The following is a 19,907-nucleotide window of genomic DNA, read 5'->3' on the forward strand; positions in this document are numbered from 1 at the left end:
GAGCCCAAATTCCATCCAGTTTCAAGTGAGGTACCAAGTGTTAAGTGTGTTTTCTCTGAATAACACAAAAAATGGTTCAACCCACCTGCAACCCAAATAATTATCTGGAGACATCTTTCTACTACTTGAAAAAGAGACAGATAGCAATGATACTCCTAAATCAGCATCCTCACTTCAGTGGGAGGGTTCCAGGCTGAAATGCAGCAGGAACAGAAATCCTAATCCATGTGAGTTGCCTTCTCCCTGTCCAAGATAGCTGACTAGAAAAGGCAGTGTGAGGGGCCAGACCTGAAGAAAGTCACCTTCTCCCTTTACAAGCAAGGTTTCCTATTTGGCAGGTCTTTCCCTGGGACTCCTGCTGCATTTTGACTGAAGTATGATATAACAGTGGTCTGTGTCCTTGTAAAGAGCTGGACTGCAGCATCACAGCCAGCCAGGCTGCAGATCCACTGCCTTGCCTGCTCATGGAGCCAGAGAAACTCCTCCTCTACTGCCCAAGCCTCAACACAGCACATGGTTAAGGAAGGCCAGTAAGAAATGACAAAAAAGTAGCACAGCTGTCACTGATGAGCAGTGAAATACTATGAAAAGCCTTGAAGTGGGCTCATAAAACTCAAATTATATACAAGGCAGAAAAAAAATTCACATCTTCCCAACTTTTCAAGAGAAAAACAAACTAAAAACCAGATACGTATTTTACAAACAGCATCCAAAGCTGTCAGTAATTGACTCTTAAAAGCACCAAGGCAGCACTGGGGAGAGCACAGCTCTGTGCTGCTTCTACTGCTCCCTCCCATATTTACATGGGTCTCTGGTACACAGGGAAAGTGGGACTGGCTGGCACAGCCCCGGGGCTGACTGTGAAGCTGTCAGGATTACTGTCTGAGCTCAGAGCTGGCAGAGGCCCCCAGCCAGGCTCACCCAGCCCTGGCAAGCACAGCCCTGTCTCAGATTACTCAGGGCAACCAAAGCAGAGCACGAGCAAGAAGAGACAATAGGTCTGTCACAACCAGCCACTCCAAAAGGACGCGTGGTGTAAGGAGACAAAGTGACCTTTTATTCCCAAGAGAAAATTATTCATTTTCTATGGCAGAATAACAAAGAAAACTCCACTGGATTTTCATATGTAGCTTCTGGTGAGGGAAAAAGACAAAGAGAGATCTCTCTGGCATGGAGAGTTAGTGAAGCAAGGCCAAAACCAACTGCTACAGACCAGGAACCCACTGAACAAGCATCAGCAATGCACTCACTGTGTCTCCTTCTATATTTTATTCTTCCTCCCTGGCCCTACTCTGCTTCTCACAGGGATTATCAGGTCTGGATAGCAGTGAAGCATCAGGCTTGCTCACAACTCTTATTTCTGCTCCTCTATCCAAACTAAAGAGGAGAAATGGAGTCAGTCAGGTGAACAAGGATTTGCAAAGGGAGGAGGTGGTGGCTGAAGTATTTTTTTCTGTACCTGTGAATGCCAAGAGCCACTGATTGTTATTTCAGTCACTGCACTCACCACTGCAGCCCAGACACTAGAATAGACTGCTGCCACACTCCAGACTGAAAGGGAGATTTGAGAGGGAGCAAGCAAAATAGAAACCTCAGGGATGGTAAAAAACTTCAGTGTAGGTGGGTGAGCAGGGAGCTCAGGAAGTAACACAGAGAAAGCTGTAAAAGAAGCAGCAGATTATCAGAATAGTATGGCTCTTCTTTGTGGAAGCAAGACTAAAATAATTTTTTTGCAACTAAAGAAAATATTGGAAATGTCCTGATCTTTGACAACCAAGTGAAAAAGTGTATTAATCTGGCTTGAACCTAATGTCATTAAAAATTGAACCCAATGTCATTTTGTTACAGGTCTCTCATATTTTCCTCCCTCTTCCCATTTTCCAAAATAGAATACAGAATGAGCAAGGAAGAAGGAAGAGACAAAAGCCACAAGATTTTGTTTTGAATAGTTTCAAATAGATGTTCTCACATTAAGCACAGGTATTTCAACTACACTTTTTACTCTTGAACCATGCAGCACACTCTTTGTGTGGATGAAACAAAATGCTCCTGTCCCCTGGGACATGGACAGCACTGCTGTCAGGAGCTGGAGACCTTAGTGATATTTGCTCTAGGACAAACAAATAAGGCTGGTGCACGACACAACCAAGATACTTCCCCCAAATAAAACAATCAAGCAAAACTCACCACTCGTAGCAAATTGCGCCGCTCTTTGAAGGTGGCACAGCACCCAAGGATGCCAGTGACCATGACCACCACCCCAGCCACCACCAGGATATAAGCAGTTGCAGAGTATGTGCTGGAGGAGAGCAGGCTGATGTAGTCACTCTTCTCAGCCAGGGTCCAGGCGCCCACTGCCATCACAGCCCCGCCAGCCAGCTGGGGAGAGAGAGAAGCAAGCAAATGAAGGGTGTCTGAGGCATGAACTTCCTCACCTCCCAGAGCAGCTGGACAGAGACAGCAGGATGTGCCAAAGCTCCCTCAGCTAGCCAAAGATGATCTACATTAAAGGATGGACTCACTGGGACTGGAGCAGGTCCTGAGTTTCCAGACACCCAGTTCAGCACCCCAGGCAGCCTGAGATGGAAGCCATCTAAACCATCTACCAGTGTACAGCAGTTCATGCTCAGACCACAGTCTTCCCAAATGTAGCCATAAAACATGTCAAATCTGTATGACCAACCTGGCTGGCTAAACTTTAACCCTTGTGACAAGTGAACACAGAGAACCCAACCACATCCCTAACATCCCTAGTGGTCCTCTCTCTCCTTGTAACCTTCAGCTTCCAGAGGGTTTTAAGCAGCTTCTGGTAAACTCAGACAGTTTTTCTTAAAGGTTTGATCTGGACAATCCATTGCTCTGTCCCATGCACTGAAGTAAAACACAATCCTTTGGCATCAGTAACTTTTGTGGTGGAAAGTATGACTCTAAGAAGCTCTAAAGTGGATTAGCTGCAAGAAGGTATGTGTCATCTGCCAGCACTCCCTCTGCCATTTTGAGAGGAGGAATGGCAAGGCAGTGGAGCCTTCAGGCTCTGGAAAAAGTAAACCAGGTGAAAAATCAAGGCTTATTTTCAGTCTTCCTGTAATTTTCTATATTTGGTAACATGACCTAGAAACAGCCACATGCTACAGTGCCAAACCATAACTTCTGCAGCCTGAGCAGCCAAGCCCCAGGGGTGACATTTCACCCAAGAGGACAAAGGCTGTGTCCTACTGACGTCAGCACTTCTTCCCAAAGACTTCATTACACCCAAGATTTCTGCACCCCTGACCCCAAAATTGCAGTGCCACCTCATTGCCTCTGACACAGACTGAGTTTTCTTACCCAGAAAAAGAAGTTGAAGATGAAGAGAAGATACTTCAGGCAGATGGTCCCACATGTTTCCTTCTTTTCTGTATACTCACGCATCTTTCTTGTTCACCAAGTTCCTAAAAAAAACAAAACAAACCAAAACCAGAAAAGCTTGAGTCAGTCATCACACCACTTCTCCCAGAGGGCAGCATCACTACCCTCCTCCTGCAAGACCTAACACTTGCAATCTTTTGAAGTAAGCTGGTGAACAAGCCATTCAGCTGACTTCAGGGACACAGGACAGTGCTTACTCAGATAAAGAGCTCTCCTATCCATAGATCCTAGACCTACACAATCCCAGGCCTGCTCTCCAGAAAATCCCAGTCTGGCTCCTGACTGCAGCCTGTAGCTGCTGTTCTGAAGGTGGCAACAGAAACCCTGGTCTCTGATATTTATGGAATAATCTGTCTCTAAATAATATTATCCTCTCACTGGCATTAGTTACAGCTGCCTTAAATAGATCCTTCTCTAAGTTTGGGCTATTTTTGATCTTTACAACTGTAACTGGGAACACACTTGTTATATGTTCAGATGTCCTATCCTTTTTGAACCCCAGCAGTCTGTTGGAGTAATTAATTCTCTTCTTCACTGCTTACTTTCCATGGCCCTTCTCACTGGCTGGCTGTCCTCCAGGGCACTAAGAGACTGTCCCAGCAACTAAGAGGAAGAAAACAACCCTTGGCTTCAGATGATCTGACAGCATAAAATGCCCCTGCAGATATGTAAGGTATGGGATTTTGGTGTGAGCCAGTCCCAGTGCAGTGTTACAGACCTGCTGCACCCTGGAGCAGGTTTCCCAGAAGTGGGTCTGCAGCAAGCACAGCTCCACGTTACTTCTCTGCCTGTTGTTCAGACCTCAAAGTCTGAACCTCTCAAAAAAATATCCTCATCACTGCCTGACCAGGAAGACAGGACAAAAGCACTGCACAGAGTATTGCTGCCAGCATCACCTATGTGAGGCAGGATGCAGAAGTGCAACCAAATCCTCACCACTTGCATTCAATTAAAAAATCATCTCTTTCCTCCCACACCAGCCAGTAAGGAATGATGCAAACATCGTGCACCAACATCGGAGTGCAATGTTTTTTCTAAACCAGCAATTTCCCTGGAAGAAGGAAGGCAAACAGCCTCTACGTTTTTCCAGAGGCATGGAGTTCATGCTTAGTTAATAAACAAAACTTCTTCACACCAGTGATGCAAACTCCCTCCAGGGAGCCAATGCAGCTACACCCAGGTATGCAGTACAGACTCATCTACCTTGGCAAAACACCTGACAGCAAAGAAAGTGAGAAACAGGTACACACAGCCAGGCTGCACATCAGCTGACTATCAGCATTATCTTTGCCACCACACTTCTAATGTCTGGCTTCAGAGCCAGAGGAATCAAGGCTGGGAACAGCAGTTGCCCATTCTGCAGCATAACTGTATTTTATTTGCAGGAAACTATTTCCTTGTGCTTCATGCCAGCCCACTCAAAATCCCCAGCCAGGCCCCTGCTTTAGAAACTAACAAATGAAGCTAACAAGAAAAGCAAGAGTGCAAACATGCCAACAGTCCCACCCATGCCCTTCCCCATCACCATTTCACAAGAAAGCGTTTTTCTCTGAAATAACATCTGGCAACAGCAGTTGGCAGAATTCTGCTTCACTGGCAAAGGGAGCAGCTCTGAGATGGTGGCACAGATCAAGGAGAACAACTCTTCAGAGTTATCTCCAGAAGAGATCATAACCTCCAGCAATGCTCAGATTAATTACCATGTTGCAGCACAAAAGTGCCCCGGGCTTTGGGAAGGAATGGATGCTGATGGTACTGCATGCACTGACCAGGCTTGCAAATTCTCCATGAGAAGAACGGAGAACGCCCCAAGAACACAGCATTCATGGAAGGTGACAGATTTACAGTTGCCAGAGGCTTCATTAAGCCACAGAACAAGAATGACAGCAGCAAGGCAGCCACACATGCCTGCACAACTCAGAACAGGTACCTCAGCCCAGATCTGAGAGATGCCTTCCAGTAACAGGACTTCTGGCTACCCCTTCCAATATCAGGGCTGCATGTAGAGGAACATGCACTGCAGGCTTGCAGAGACTGACCAGGGGATGCTAACCAGGCTTTCTGTCCTTAGGCTCCTTGGCTCAGTTTCCCTCTTGCTCCCAAGGATTTTAGGAACCAGCCCTCCTTCATTGCTTCCTTTCTTCCATCCATCCCCTACATACTGCCATACAGCAGGTGCTGGCCCCTAGCAAGGGATACTAACTTGTCCCTCCTTCTGATCCAAGAGCTCAGAAATCCCAGTCACAGCTCCATCTAGTCCAGGGTGAGGACTGGGCAGACACACAGCTGAGCCTGTACTTGCATCAGATGACAGACAGTCTGAAACCCCCCTCAAGACTGCAGGTCCTGCTGCACCCAGCACTGGGTACAGGCCTTTCAGGCAGCCTGGCTTCGCTGCTGGCAGGAGAGGATATGCCTGTTTCCAGAAAGCTGGCAGGGAACAGCTGCAGGTTTATAAAGCAGGGTGAATCACCAGGGATGGCAGACCATGAATCAGAACGCAATCAGGGCTGTCTCCTGTCTGATCTATCCTTCCTAGCCAGGAGCAGAGCTGATGGCTCCAGCTGCCTCTGCACGCTCAATGATTCACCCAGCCAACTATTCAGGGAAAGGCAGCTCTGCAGACCCTCTTTTTGGAAATGGTGTTTGTGCTCCTTGCCTCACACAGGGTGATCTGCTGCCTCCCATCACCTGCAAAGACAGGGTCAGGCTTCAGGGAGCTATCCTGGTCTTCAGGGAAAGCAAGAGAGGGCAGGAGACTACAGTGAAAGGCTTTTCCCGAGGAGCCCCAGCAGTGGGAGGGGGGAACCACAAGCTGCTTCCCAGGTTTAGGGTCACTTCAGGCTCTGAGCCTCATGGTCCCAAAAAGCACAGAGGTGTTGATCAGTGTCACAGGACCAGGATGAATATGAGGGCCTCATCCTGAATTCACTGACAGAGCCAGGGTCTCTTGCCTTCAGCCATCCTTGTAACAAACCCTCAGAACTGATATGAATCACTCTTGAAACCGGACAAGGAGCAGCAACAGTAATTAACACTCATAATTCTGTTCTATTTTAAACACTGTGGAAAAAACCTGTTCTGAATCACTATCAATAATTACACATGAGCTCTCTGATGAACAGGAAATGGAAAGCTCTGCCACAAGGGTATATTTACAATTACATAAAAACACATTAATTAAACATAAGCTTCATAATGGGAAGTACTGTGCTAACTGAAAAAGTGGTTAGAAGACTAAAAGTATTTCCATAATGAAGTTTACTTGGTCCAGTCCAACAGACACTAGCTTCATCAGCAAGTTAAATTTCAGCAAGCAATCAAGGAATGCAGGCTGTGAAATTGAGTCCCACCATGGAAAGAAGTATTTTTATGGAAGTCACAAGAATCAACAAGAGGTTCCTACAATGCCCACACACACACACTGCAATAGAAATGACAGAGAGAAATAATTCTCTAGGGAAAACAAAATGCATTAAGCTGAGAGGAAAAAACAAGTGACAGAACCTGTAGATGAAAAGGAGGGGTAACAGTCTGAAGATTAATTCAAGAAACTGGGAGTTGAACAGCTTGAATCCAGCTTCCCACTCTGACACAGACTTTGTGCACAGATTTGGGCAAGTCTCTCAGTCTGACCCCTTGCCTCTCCCTTCCTGTCCAGTTCAAGACCCTCATCTTTCTCTAAACCCAGTGATTTTATGAGGCTCTGCACTGAGCTGATGGAGGAATGCCAGCTGAGAGGCATGACAGGCTCCAGGTGACTGGCAAATTGGCAAAAGCCCGACAGCAACACGATTTCACAGACTCAAAAGTGCTTTTGCCTGCAAAGACTACTTCAGCCAGTGAACTGGAACAACCTCTTTTATGATTAGCAAAATACATACTTATAATGAGAGGAATGCCTGGCAAAGCGATTTTGGCAATAATTTATGAGGCTTACTGGTTTAAATACATCAGAGATTGAGAGATGCTAACAATGAAATATACGAGTAACAGTGAATAACAGTGAAATAACAGTGAAGCAAGGAGAAACCTAAGCAAATGTCTCAAAAAGATAAAAGAGATAAAGAGTGAGCTCATCCTGCCCTGTGTGACTGCAAGCCACAGCCTCCTAGGAGGGTAAGAATATACAGTACATGACTGCCAGCAAGGCTGGGATCACATCAAACATGAAACCATTCTATATCTGATTTTCTTGGGCTCTCATCCTACCATGACTGAACCCTTAGGACAAACCAGACCACAAGAGCTCACCAGAAGTTGAGCAGTATGGCTCCAGTTCTGGGTGCTGAGCATCTGGGAACACAAGCACTGCACAGACAACTGTGAAACCTAAAATTCCAATGGCAGGACTTGCTCTGTGTGTTCCACACCACACCACTGTATTTTTCTTTGCAGACCCAGAGGCACACATAAGCATGCACACACAGCCCAGCTCAGAAAGCATATGACATGCACACACACACACACACACTCTCCTGCTGGATAGACATTCATTTAGTCATCCCAGACACTGCTTGGTACATTTGCCTCAACTTGCACAGTAACAGCACTTAATTAAACAGCAAAGAAAGCCAGGCCTCCAGGCTTTTTCTGCACAACCTGCCCTAAAGCAGCAAATGACAGATGGGAAAGAAATAATGCCAAAGAAAATGAATAGCTCCCAGGCCATTAAAAGCATCATTATTTAAAAGTATTGATTTTTGAGTGATAGCAAGCAAATTGGTATCCAACACATCAGTGACAACTATTCCACAGATAACTCACACACCACAACTTAGATAACTTCTAACACCTTTGCCAAAGCACATAAGAAAGACTTGCTGCAGGAAATCCCACTGCACCTATGCTGTAACAAAAGTGCAACCACTGTGCACACTGCTGGCTTGGAGGGAAATGTTCCACTGGAGACGACGTGAGCTGGGCCAGATAACCCTGGCAGCCATCAGCAAACAAAGCAGACATCCTTCCCTTGGTATGTGCAGTGCAGGTGTGGGCCAAGAACTTTAATCTTCAGCAAACTCACTGACATTCTTCGTCAAGGCTAAACTCCAGCCTTTGGAAGCATGACCTCTCTTGAGTTCCCTCTCTGTAAGATGAAAACATTACCACTGACACTTTACCTACCCCTCTGAACATCCTCAGAAAGGGCCTCCAGCTGCCAGAAAGCAGCTAAAAGTAACTTAAGTAAAGCCTTCCCAGGAGAGGAATTCTAAAGCTTGCAGGTAAAGAGGTCAAATTCAGACCGTGTGCCATTATCCACCCCAAACTGACAGGCAACATGGATCAGCAGTCTTGACACTGACCTTTCACCACCAAAGCAGGTGACAGCACCAGTGCAAATGTTCAGTCCTCTTCAAAGGCTTTTTTCCACCCCCTCTCTTCTTGCTGGCTCTAGTCTGCTGCTGGATTTAGGAAAGCGGAAAGCTGAAGGAAAAAAGAAGAGAGATGCAGAGAATCATGAACTATGCCAAAGACTATTCTGAAATCAATATATGATTATATGCCTTGCCATCAAGTCCTTTAAGTAGAGAGCCCATGATTTCAGAATAACTCTTATGAATGCATTTGATTAAAGTGCAAAGTGTGCACTGGATAACAGGGAAGAGCTTAACTGCAGCAGGGGGGAGCATGAATATCTTCTGCTGGTAGAAAGCTGTCAGGACAGGTTTGTATTTACTGCTGCATCCTGTAAAAGCTGCTATCAATTCTGTCAAGGCTGTGTACACAAAATGACAGCTCATTCTGTTGGAAAAGGCCTGAAAGCAACTCCATGAGAAAGCTCAGGAAGATCCTTCTGTGCAGTGCAAAGCCCTTCTTGGTGTTAGTGCCTCCAAGTGATCAAGTTTTCAACCTGGTCATGAGCAACCCCATCCTCTCTCTTTCCTCAGCTCTCCCTTGATGAAGCCATGTAGCCACTGATAGCCACACTCCAGTCATGGGATTCATCCCATCAAGATTCACTCATGGCAGGTAGGTTGTGGCTTTCTAGCAGCACAGTGGCTTCCAGGTCCTCCCGTTTGTCGCCCACACTGAGTGTACCAGACACCTCACCTGGGCTGTCAGCCACATCACCTTTTTAGAAATATCCTCCAGTGTACCCAGCACATGGCAGAGCAACAGGCTGAGGGCCCTTGCTAGCACTCCATCCCTCTGACCTTGGTGTGTCATCCCATGGCTTGTCACTTCTGTGGAGGCAGCTAGGCTGCATTAAGGCTGCTGTACTGGCAAACAGCCTCTAGCATCCTTTCTTTTCTCTGCTTTTCTAAGGTAGAGGGTCCCAAACTAGCAACACATCTTCTTTTATAACCAGCTTGGATTACCCCTGCTTCCATTCCCTATGAAAAATGATGCCAATAAGAGCCAGAAATTTGTTGATTTACATTACTACACAGCCTCTAGACCACAAAAACAGCTCTTCAGAGACACAAGTGGAAATGCCATTTCTTGCACCACTGGAAAGTAGGCCAAACCAAGTTCTTGGGCTTGTTAATTAAAAGTCAGATAAGGGAACTTTCTGAGGAGCTAGGGAGAGGAGAAAAGGCACAGTCACCTAGAAGGCAAGCAATAGTTCTTAATCCTCCCGAGGCTGAGCCCAAGCTCTCCAAGACCAGCCCTAGTGCCCTGCCCTTTACTCATCTGCTTCATGCAGCTCCCACACTCCTGGCTTTTCAGAAGGGAAAGCTGATCCAGGACATAAAGCTCAATGCTTTTGTTTTCCATCTCAGCATTTTGGAACGTGCTGCAAAGTCAAAGTACTTGTGCCTTGGACTGGGGAGAATGCAAAACATAAGTCAGGCATCCACAGAGGAGGAAAAGCTCCTTCTAAAGAATTGTCATTTAAATTTAGAGGGGAGAGGGGGGACAGGTACACAGAACAGATTTTGGTCAAAATCCCTCCTTCTTGACATCTTTGGCAGACCCTGCTTGACCCTACCTCTTGACTGGGAGAGCACTTTTCCAAAGAACTCAGAGAGGGTAAGTTTGTTCCCATTCTGGGAGCCTGGGAGGATCTCATATCAACAGTCTGTGTCAAAGCAACATCTCCATGGGCACATGACAGCCCTGCTGTCACCCCTCAGAATGCTTGCCAAATCCCTCCTTTCTTCTGCCCTGGCTCAAGGTGCTGTGTTTTGCATAGACCCCTCAAGAGAGATGCAGCCTCCATACTCCTGCTCATTTTGATAAGAGCCAAGTATCCAGAGAGGAGCTGCATGCCTAGTACACCTGAGCAGTCACCTGCTCTTTGAGACAAGACTGTCTCTGCAGAGAAGAGCATTCAGACCTTTCATTCATATTTTCAAGACTGTTTACTCCCCCAGGGGAGGGGCTTACTGAAGCATAAATAACAACAAGCATAAATTTCAAACTCAGCAAGGATTTACATGTTCAGCACCACCCACATACCTGCAAATTAAGTGTTTTATGAGGGGGTTAGCCAAACTGGGTGAGGCAATGCCTGGCTGCAGAATCTTTGAGGATAACAAGGACCTTGGCATAAAACCAATTTTACAACCATTAAGAAAAGAAAGCATAAGAGAGTAAGATAAGAGTGATCGAGCGTGCCTGGGACTGTGTGTCTGTACCCTAGCACTGTTTCACTACAGAGCAAACAAAAAGCCCTTCCCTGACAAAACATTCACTCAGCCACAACCTGAGAGCACAAACCCCATGTCTCCTACTCCCAGAAGTGGGAAAGCAGGGAAACAAGCAGCCCCTCCAAGGACCTAGTCCCCATCAGGAGCTAGAAGGCAGGCAGAGACCAGCACCCACTGTGTGACCAAGAGAAACTCCTTCTGCGTCAAACAACCTCCTCTTGTATCCCACAAGGCCTCCTTTATCCTGAAGGATCCCAAAGCACTTCACACTATTTATACACAGGAACCACTTCACCCATCATTGAGCTGAGGAGAGGAACAATAACCTTCTCTTTTCTCCCACTGGAAGCTGCAGAAATCAGTGCCTGGCTAAGTTTGCAGAGAGCTCATAGCAATGAGGGTTTGACACAACAAGGAGCAATAGTTCAGATAGGTCAGGGTCAGCCAACAGACAAGGCAAACTCTTCACTGCAGCCCACTATTGGTATTTTAAACTCTGTTTTCCCAACCTGCTCATGGGCATTGTGGGGTTCTTTTTGTTTCAGGTTTTCTTTTCCTTTTTTTCTTTTTATTTTTAAGCAGGGCTTTGTCTGCACTGGAGAATTTACCAGTAGCATTAAACCACATTTCTAAACAAAACATTTTGTGCCGAATCAGCTTTCTGCCTGATCCCTTCCTATTCATTATCTTCCTATTCATCCTATTCATTTTGAGCCCAGTGCTCAGAAGCAAAGCCACTGGGTTCTCAGTGTTTTCAGAGAGTGCTCACAAAACCTCCCTGCCCTGTAGCCATGCCAGTACTAGAACCAAGTCAACAAGCACTAAAAGTCCTGGGAAGATGGAAATCCTCCCAGCATCCACAAAGCCTATTCAAAGCACTCTCCAAATAATGTAGCAGTGATAACCATTTTTTCACTCTCTGCAAAAAGCTGGGTTTTTACACAGTGGTTTGAGCTGAGGGCAAAGACTAACCACAGAGCACGTGCTGCATTGTAGCTACTTCACAGTGACTCAAAATTTGGCTGCAGTCTCAGTGCACTTTTGTTCCCTATAAATCTCTACATTGAAAAGGTGCCCACCTAAAAGCCAGTAGATTTTCTACCTCCCCACAGTGTCAGGTGCATATCCCATGGCAGATTGTCATCTTCACTGCGCCAAACTCACAAACAAATCATAGGGCTTAAAATCCCACTCTTAAAAACTTATGCAGCAGTATTTGGAAGAGAGAGCAGGCAATTTGTGTGCCCTACAAGGTACATCTCTAGCCTCTCAATCACAGTGTTCTCTAATCTCACTGCCTGAAAGATCCTCTGCCTCCTCAAAGAACCCCAATAAAGAAAAAAGAGAGCAGGTTATAACAGGAGCACAGAGAGATTAAGTGCCTCTCCCAGCAGAGAGAAGGGGTGAATTTCCCCTCCTCAACATCCATCCTCCAGCAGCCAAGCTGTCCTGTCTTCTGGAAGACCAATGCTTTATAAGACCTTATAAACCATAAAGTTTTCAAGTTATTTGTTAGCACTCACTGCCTTGCCTGTGCCCAAGACACCTGACTGCAAACAGCACAAAGCAAGAGGTGCACAAAAATCCACACTAGCTCTAGCTTTTGTACAAAACTTGTTTTGTTTTGAGCCAGTTGGTCCTGTTCTCACTTTCTGTGGTGCAAAGAAGGAAAGCAAGTCTCTGGAGTCATCCTACACATCTTTCCCAGGCAGCCTGCCTCAGAGTGAACTCCACTAAAATCACATTTTAAAAGCAGTTGACAAGGGATTTGGCAGTGGAAACCAAGGTTAACATTCTTACTGCTTCAGACCTGTTGCTGATTAGCTCAGGACTGGTGCCAGCCATGCCAGAGCAAACCTGAGCATGCCAGCAGTGGAGCAGGTACCTGCTGTACCAGGAATGGGGTGATGCACTTTGCAGTGCACTGGCACACAGACAGAAAAGGGAACATCATTTTCTACACAGGATATCCTCATGTGGGAGCACTCACATCCGGAAATACACACTTTTCTAACAGCAGCACCACGAATGGACAAGAAATCTCTTCTGACCATCAGTCCTTATATACATCCCCAGTAACATTGTCTCTGGAGGTGTTCTGAAGTGGTCACTGAACGATTTGAGGAATTATATTCCTCTCCACAGCTAAAATCACTTTATTAGAGTCAGATCAAATATCAAGCAGCAGTCAAGGGCAATTAAATGACATTTAATTTCCCAGAGCTGTAAGTCGAAGTTCATAGGAGCTCTCTCTCTCCTGTTGCTATAGGAGCAGTGCTGGAAACAATGCTCAATCAACGCTACATAAGGCTGCCTTGAAAAGGATCGTTCTTCCAGTAAAATTAAACAACTCCCAGCCAAAAATAAAACATTCCTCCCCCTTCTGCCCTGCCCTTGTGCAGCACGTTTTAATGACTCCACCAAAACCATTTACGCAGCTGTTTTTGGAGCAGCCTGCAAACTTGACCGGGAGGCACCAGCATGTGGATAAACAACCGGGAGGCAAGGGCTGCCTCCAGGCAATTCCTGGCTGGCCCTTCCCCAAGGCTGGCAGCAGGACACAGGCTACAAAGAACTCCCTGGCTCCACAGCACGCACCACTAAGCTCCAAAGAAACCCCCCAGCCCCATGGCATCCACGGCTTCCCTGAAACACCCGGCTGTGCCGGTGGCACCACGGGGAGCTGGGCTTGCTCTGCTCCTCTCTGCAGCTTCGAGCCAAGGCACAGGCAAAGGGCAGCTCTCCATGAAGGGTACACAGCCATAATCAGCACAGCAACTTTGGCCAGTCTGTCTCAGTGTATGTCCTGGTTTTGGCTGGGATACAGTCAGTGCTCCCCTTAGTCGCCGGTGCGGTGCTGTGGTTTGGATTTAGTAGGATAACAATGTTGATAACAAACATGTTTTGGTTGTTGCTAAGCAGTGCTTACTCTAGATCAAGGACTTGTCCCTTTCCCATGCTCTGCCATTAAGGAGGTGCACAGGAAGGAAAACACCATGGCCAGGACAGCAGATCCAAAGTGGCCAAAGGGATGTTCCATGCCATAGAATGTCAGACTCAGGATATAAACTGGGGGGAGCTGGCCTGGAGCTGCTGGTCACTGCTGTGGGATGGGCCACAGAGTTGTGTGTGCGTCATTTCTGTTTCTTGGGATTTATTCCTCTCTCAATCTCCTCTTCATTACTACTATTGTTATTATTAAAATTATTACTACTATAATTATATTTTACATTGGTTCAGTTGATAAATTGTTCTTATCACAATCCATAACTTTTAATTATATTATTTTACTAATTCTTCACCCCTTCCCATCAGGGCAGGGGCATGAGGAAGGAGTGGTTGCAGGGTACATAATTGCTGGCTGGGGTTAAACCATGACAGTGTAATCATCCACTTCATTTAGAGCTGGCAAGGAAAAGAAAGGGGGAAAGGGTTCTAACAGATGCCAGCACAAAACAGCTGGACTTCAAAGGAAGCAGGAAAATGCTGAAGGGGATTTCTCCACCAAACCACCCTCCTGTTAACTTAGGACTCTATGAAGAAGCTTCAACAAAGGAAAGCCTAAAATTACTTTGAAACTTAATCCTCCCTGCAACCACCCCATCCACCTTAGAGGTCAATTTTCAAGTCAGGAGGAACCATTATCATCTCATCTGATCTGTTATTTTAAAGCTTAACATTTAAAGTCTAGACGCAGTCCACTCTATATTCTACTGTAGCACATTCTACCCTGGAATAACCCTCAAATACCAAGAAGACTCAAGAATACCTCAGGAGATGGCAGAAACCATACTTTGTTCCCTCAGGAGACTCTAAAAACATAACTGGCACATCCCCAGCATCCAGGCTTCTTTGAGCTCAGCAGAAAGCAGCAGAGCACTTTGCTCTCCGTTGCTGGGCAGACTCATCCATCTTTCAATTCACCCAATGCCATTAGTGAGCAGGAGGGGAAAAGCAAGCTCACTTGTAGGTTAAGACTCTCAGTAAGTCTTTAGGTATTAAAAGCAAAACATACCCAAGAGAAAATCTAAGAACAACACAGTCAAAAGTTTCTGAAGAAACCAAGTCACTATCTTCAATACTAAATGCCCACTGTGAAAATGAGGTTCCTCTAGCATAGACAAGGATAGAGGAACCCAGAAAACAAAACTTATCTCTTGCTTTTGAAGAATTTAGAAAAACCCTAAAATCCATGCTGGAAATAACCAGGTCAATTCGAGCACAGAAAATTTTCCTCCTATTACTCACCTCAATCAAAAGAGTGTTCTAGCTCTGACTGTCCAGGGCAGGATAATGCAGGGAGAGGGGACCAGAGCTGGCCACACATGGTTATCAGTGTCAAAAATTATGAGAATACTGATGATCCACAGCAGTTGTGCTCTCATACAGAGGGAAATCAGCTTCCCACTGATAACTTTTAATTATATTCCCACTTATCCTCCTGTAAATGTGCTATTGATAAGAATCACATTGATGTAACTACAATAATTTATTTTGGCTACTCTCACTGCTCTCATCTAAGTTGGCTTCCCCCTCCCTTCTTTTTTTCTTAAAAGATTGTTAAAATTCTCTATGAAGTAGCAAACAATAAACCCCTTTTTCCTACAAGGGGGTTCTCTTCCACATGGAGACAGTTGCAGCCAAAGTAAAGCTCATGATGCCAGTGAAAGCAGAGGTTTTCCTCTGCAACTGTCTGCTTTTCCCTCCTCCCAGGCTTCTAGCAGCACACCTGTGAGAAGGATGCACCGTTCCAGAGTGCCTGAGGGCAAACAGCCCAGTGAAGTCAGCAATGACCATCTTGTCCCGGTCTAGGCACAGCGGTTTAAGTTCCCTTTTTTCATCCTGTCTCAGACACACTGCATACACCAGAGGTGAGCCCTGTGGGGTGCACAATGGACAGAACAGGCTTTTGTTTGTCTCTCCAGAGCCCGTTTCTGAGGCTGAGCACAGCCTCATTCCTCAAACATGAGCTCAGCCGGACACATGCACTCTTTCCCTGCTCAGGAGAAGGAAAAAAACCCTGACAACTGGGACTCAAAGGTGCAGGAACCAGCCTGACAGTTCTTCCTCCCCAAATATAGGAGGAGGTCCTCCCAATAACAAGAAATATGTCCTTTAAAAAACCCTCCAGGACAAGGCACAATGGAGACCACACCAGATGTCTCCTCACCTCCAGCAGACCTCTCACCTTTAGCCAAGTCTCCCAGCAAAGATGGAAAAGGGCTAATTCCACATACAAGGGGGAACCTGCAACCAACTCCTCAGCAAGTGGTACTTCCACACAGGACTGGACTCACCCTTTCTATGCTTCAACAGCCAAAACCACAAGCACAAAGCCCAACAATTTCCCGTCCATGCACTCCTTGCACGCAGCACCCGACACAGAACCAGGAGACTCTTTCCTGCTCCCACGTGTCCATGTGCCTGGCTTCTGCACTCACTGTACACCCCTGTGATGGCACACACAGCGCCCCACCACCTCCCTGGGAGCTCTGCATGCAGCGCTGACCATGGAGAAAAGCAGCCAACCATCTCTGCTCCCAGGGCAGTGTGGGGGTGAGATGTGGGATATGAATTCCTCCCTTCTGGATTCCACCAAAGCTAAGAAGAAATACTGACATTCACAAGCCATGACTCACACCAGCCTTGTCAGACACTACAAAAGTCCTGCTCACTGCCTGGCATGTCAGAAATGTCATCATGGCTGCCATCTGCCAGTTGGCTCTGACAGGAGATAAATTTCACCAAAACCATCCTTCCTCCTTATTTTCTTCATTGTTGCACCGTGATGGACAGTGAGGGTCAGAGTACTCCCTAAAAACCACAGAGGCATTGTGGCTGCTCCTCTAGCAGATAACAGGTCAGCCACTCATTCCAGACAAAACAGAAACCTCTCCCACACTAATTCCTACCTCCCACAGTAATTCCTACCCCAAACCACTCTTGGTCCCAGTTTTAACTAAATTTCATTAGTGAATGAGCCAATTAATCCATTGTTCATCCTCCAGCTATGCTGGTAAATCATATGCTTGTAATGAAAGAGCTGCCAAGGACTACTTTCAGTCTGTGTTGAGCTGATTGCACTGCTGTCTGAGATGCACCTTCCGAGCTGTACAGCACTCTTCTGGCTGGGACTGGACAGTCCAGCAAGATCAGCAAGATCCAAATGCAGCCCAGACTCTAAAACACACCTGTCATTCCACCAGGCAATGCCAATAGTGTAAAATAGTAATCATCTGCTTGATCTTTCTCCTGTCCACTTCTTCCCCATAGGAGCAGAAGTGTTCTAGGGTGAGGTATCAGACACGTTTTCACCTCGTCCATTTGTACAGCACAGCAGATCTTTCTCCCACAGTATCTCCAAAGGGTGTTTCTTCCTTTAAACCTACCCTGCTTCTACAGTGCAGAGACATCTGGGAAACATGCTGCAAATTTCAGCCCAACTCCACCGTGCCTTAAGAGCGTCCATCTTCCACATCACAGCTACAAGGACAGGTTCCACCAAAGCACAGGCACTCACCCTTACAACTCTTCCCACTGCCTCAGCTCCCCGTGCTACTTTCTTTCTTATAAAAGTAAAGAAAACCTGGGTTGAACAAGTGAACTTTGCTCCTTTTGTATCCAGATCTGGCACCCACCACAGATAAGAAACAATGGCCAATGCCAAACATTTTATGTCACCGACTTCTGCTGCCTCAGCTTTTCTTTATGAAGCCTCATTACCACCACCAGGAACAACCTGTGGGTCTGAGCAACATCCTCTCTTGCACCTCCCACACATCTCATTTCCACCTCTCTTAAGAGGCCATGCCACACCCCACATCCTCCACACTTCCTCTCTGGGATGCACTCACCTCAGCAGGAAGGAAAGGCAGCTCCATGGCAGCCTACAGGGATGCAGGCAATGCAACATCCATCAGAGCTGCACCGTGTGTATTTGCTTGGCTGCACCCTAGAGACAGTGCCTGTAGATCAGCACCCAAATGAATTTAAACAGCTGCCAAGGACCCTCCCTCAACTGTTGTAGAACAGAATTCCTGATGTTCTTCCTTATCCCACTAAACCAGTATCCTGCCTTCAATAATGTCCACCACTACTGGCATCAAAAGCATGCATGAAATACACACACACACAGATATATATATATATATATATATATATATATATATGTAACTCCATGAAAAGCCCAGCTGGCATGTCATGGCATCAATTCATGCTTGCATCCTTCTAAGGATCTGGACACACTTTCAGTCCCATGTTGAGCTTACTGCACTCTGGCCATACAGAGCTGCACAGCAGTTTCCCAACTGCCTGACCAGCACAAGAAACGCAGGATAGAAACATGGACCAAGCTGGTCACACCCAAATGCCCAGACCCCAAAACATATCTCTTACTCAGACATGAAATTCCAGGAGTGGAAAATAGTCATCACTCTCCTCCTCATTTTGCCAAGAGTTTTATTACTGCCAGCAGCCAGGACACAGGACTCAGTAGGACTCCCTGAATCCACTCCCCAGGATCCCAGGCTGTGAGATCACAACCAGAGGAGTCTGGCAGGCAGGACAGAAAGGAGCACTGAAGAGAGATGCCCATCAGCAGTGCTGCTACTATAGGGCAGATCCCTGCCAAGAGGGCCTGGCAGCCAACAGCTTCTGTGCTGTGGGGAGGGATGGAATGATGCACTCTCCACAGATCTACAGAACACCTCATCTCCACTCCACACACCTGCCATTCCTCATTTCTCCCTCCACACCTTGGCTTCAGACACAGGGTAGCAGGGAAAAGCACATTTCTCACAGACTGGGAAAATGGTCACCATCCTGGGGAAAAGCTCTATCAAAATGCACATATAAAAAAGGATGGGAAAATGGGATGGTTTTATAGTGACACTCTTTATTTCATTTCAGCTCTGCTGTGGCAAAGAAAAGCCACATTCAGTGTCTGAAATGAAGGATGAGCACATGAGACAGAAGGAGACCTGGTCTGCACTCTTAGGATCTTGAAGGTTTTTAAACAACCAGGGAGACTCAAGCTTCTGTTCCTCAAAGCCAGAGAAGCTGAGATGAGCTGTCACTTCTAGGAGCATCCCTCCCTCAGGCTTTCCATGACCTCAGCTGTCAGTGCACATGCCCAGGGAGAGCTGGAGATAACCCAGTGTTGAGCTCAAGAGCAGAAAGTCGAGTTGAGGGGCAGAACATCCTCTCAGAAGGCTTAAGAAACAAGGCTGATGAGGCCACTGGGGAAAGTAATGGTAACCTGGGACATGAAAAAGCACAGCTACCCTTTTTGTTTTTCAGAGGCTGTCAATCTTTTTCTTTCTAAGCTTCTGCCTTAGAAGGCACAAGAAGAACAGAGGGACAGTATGATTGCTTTATAAATGATCAAATTACCTGGAAATGCCAGACAGGATAGTCTGCCACAAGCAGACTATCAGACATGGTGATAAAAGATGTTACACAAACAAACACATGTAAACACATATTTTCCTTCCATCCATAACCAACAGTTCAATGCATTCCTGAGCTAAGAAGCCAAACTATGCAGAGGGAACAAGTGAATTTGCCTGTGGGATAACCTGCTCTCTCATCAACCCCCTCAGGGCTGTCTCAAGAGCAAGGAAGTTGTTGCCTTCTATGCATGTGTGATGGAAACATGTTCAAGTCAGGATACAAGTTTTATTTGCTGGGAATGATAGGCCTGCTGGAAAGTTCCTAAGGGAAGAGAGCCCTTCACAGCCACTCCCACCAAGCATTTTTGCTTGACAGGGAATACCAGCAGCTTTCTTCCACCCCCTTATTGAAGAATGTATCACACCCAAAGAGAGAAACTTTCGGACGCTGCACTGCAAGTAGCAAATAAAACCCCTTTAACACACCTGCTTTGAGGTAGGAGAAATAAAA

General features: G+C 46.3%; 1 protein-coding gene across 3 annotated transcripts in view; it reads right to left on the bottom strand.

The window, feature by feature from the left end:
• Positions 1-19,907, bottom strand: part of CD151 (CD151 molecule (Raph blood group)) — a 31,708-nt gene that overhangs the window by 9,894 nt on the left and 1,907 nt on the right. For 2 of the 3 annotated variants that reach the window (XM_066551753.1, XM_066551751.1), the window contains exons 2-4: positions 8,715-8,835; positions 3,328-3,431; positions 2,188-2,379 (exon numbers count right to left, since the gene is read on the bottom strand). In XM_066551753.1, coding sequence (XP_066407850.1) covers positions 2,188-2,379; positions 3,328-3,411 — 276 coding nt within the window. In that variant the 5' untranslated portion in view covers positions 3,412-3,431; positions 8,715-8,835. The remainder of the gene's footprint in view (positions 1-2,187; positions 2,380-3,327; positions 3,432-8,714; positions 8,836-19,907) is intronic. The other variant, XM_066551752.1, reaches the window with a different exon arrangement.

Source organism: Molothrus aeneus, chromosome 6 (assembly GCF_037042795.1).
Source record: "Molothrus aeneus isolate 106 chromosome 6, BPBGC_Maene_1.0, whole genome shotgun sequence".
Taxonomy (NCBI): Eukaryota; Metazoa; Chordata; class Aves; order Passeriformes; family Icteridae; genus Molothrus; species Molothrus aeneus.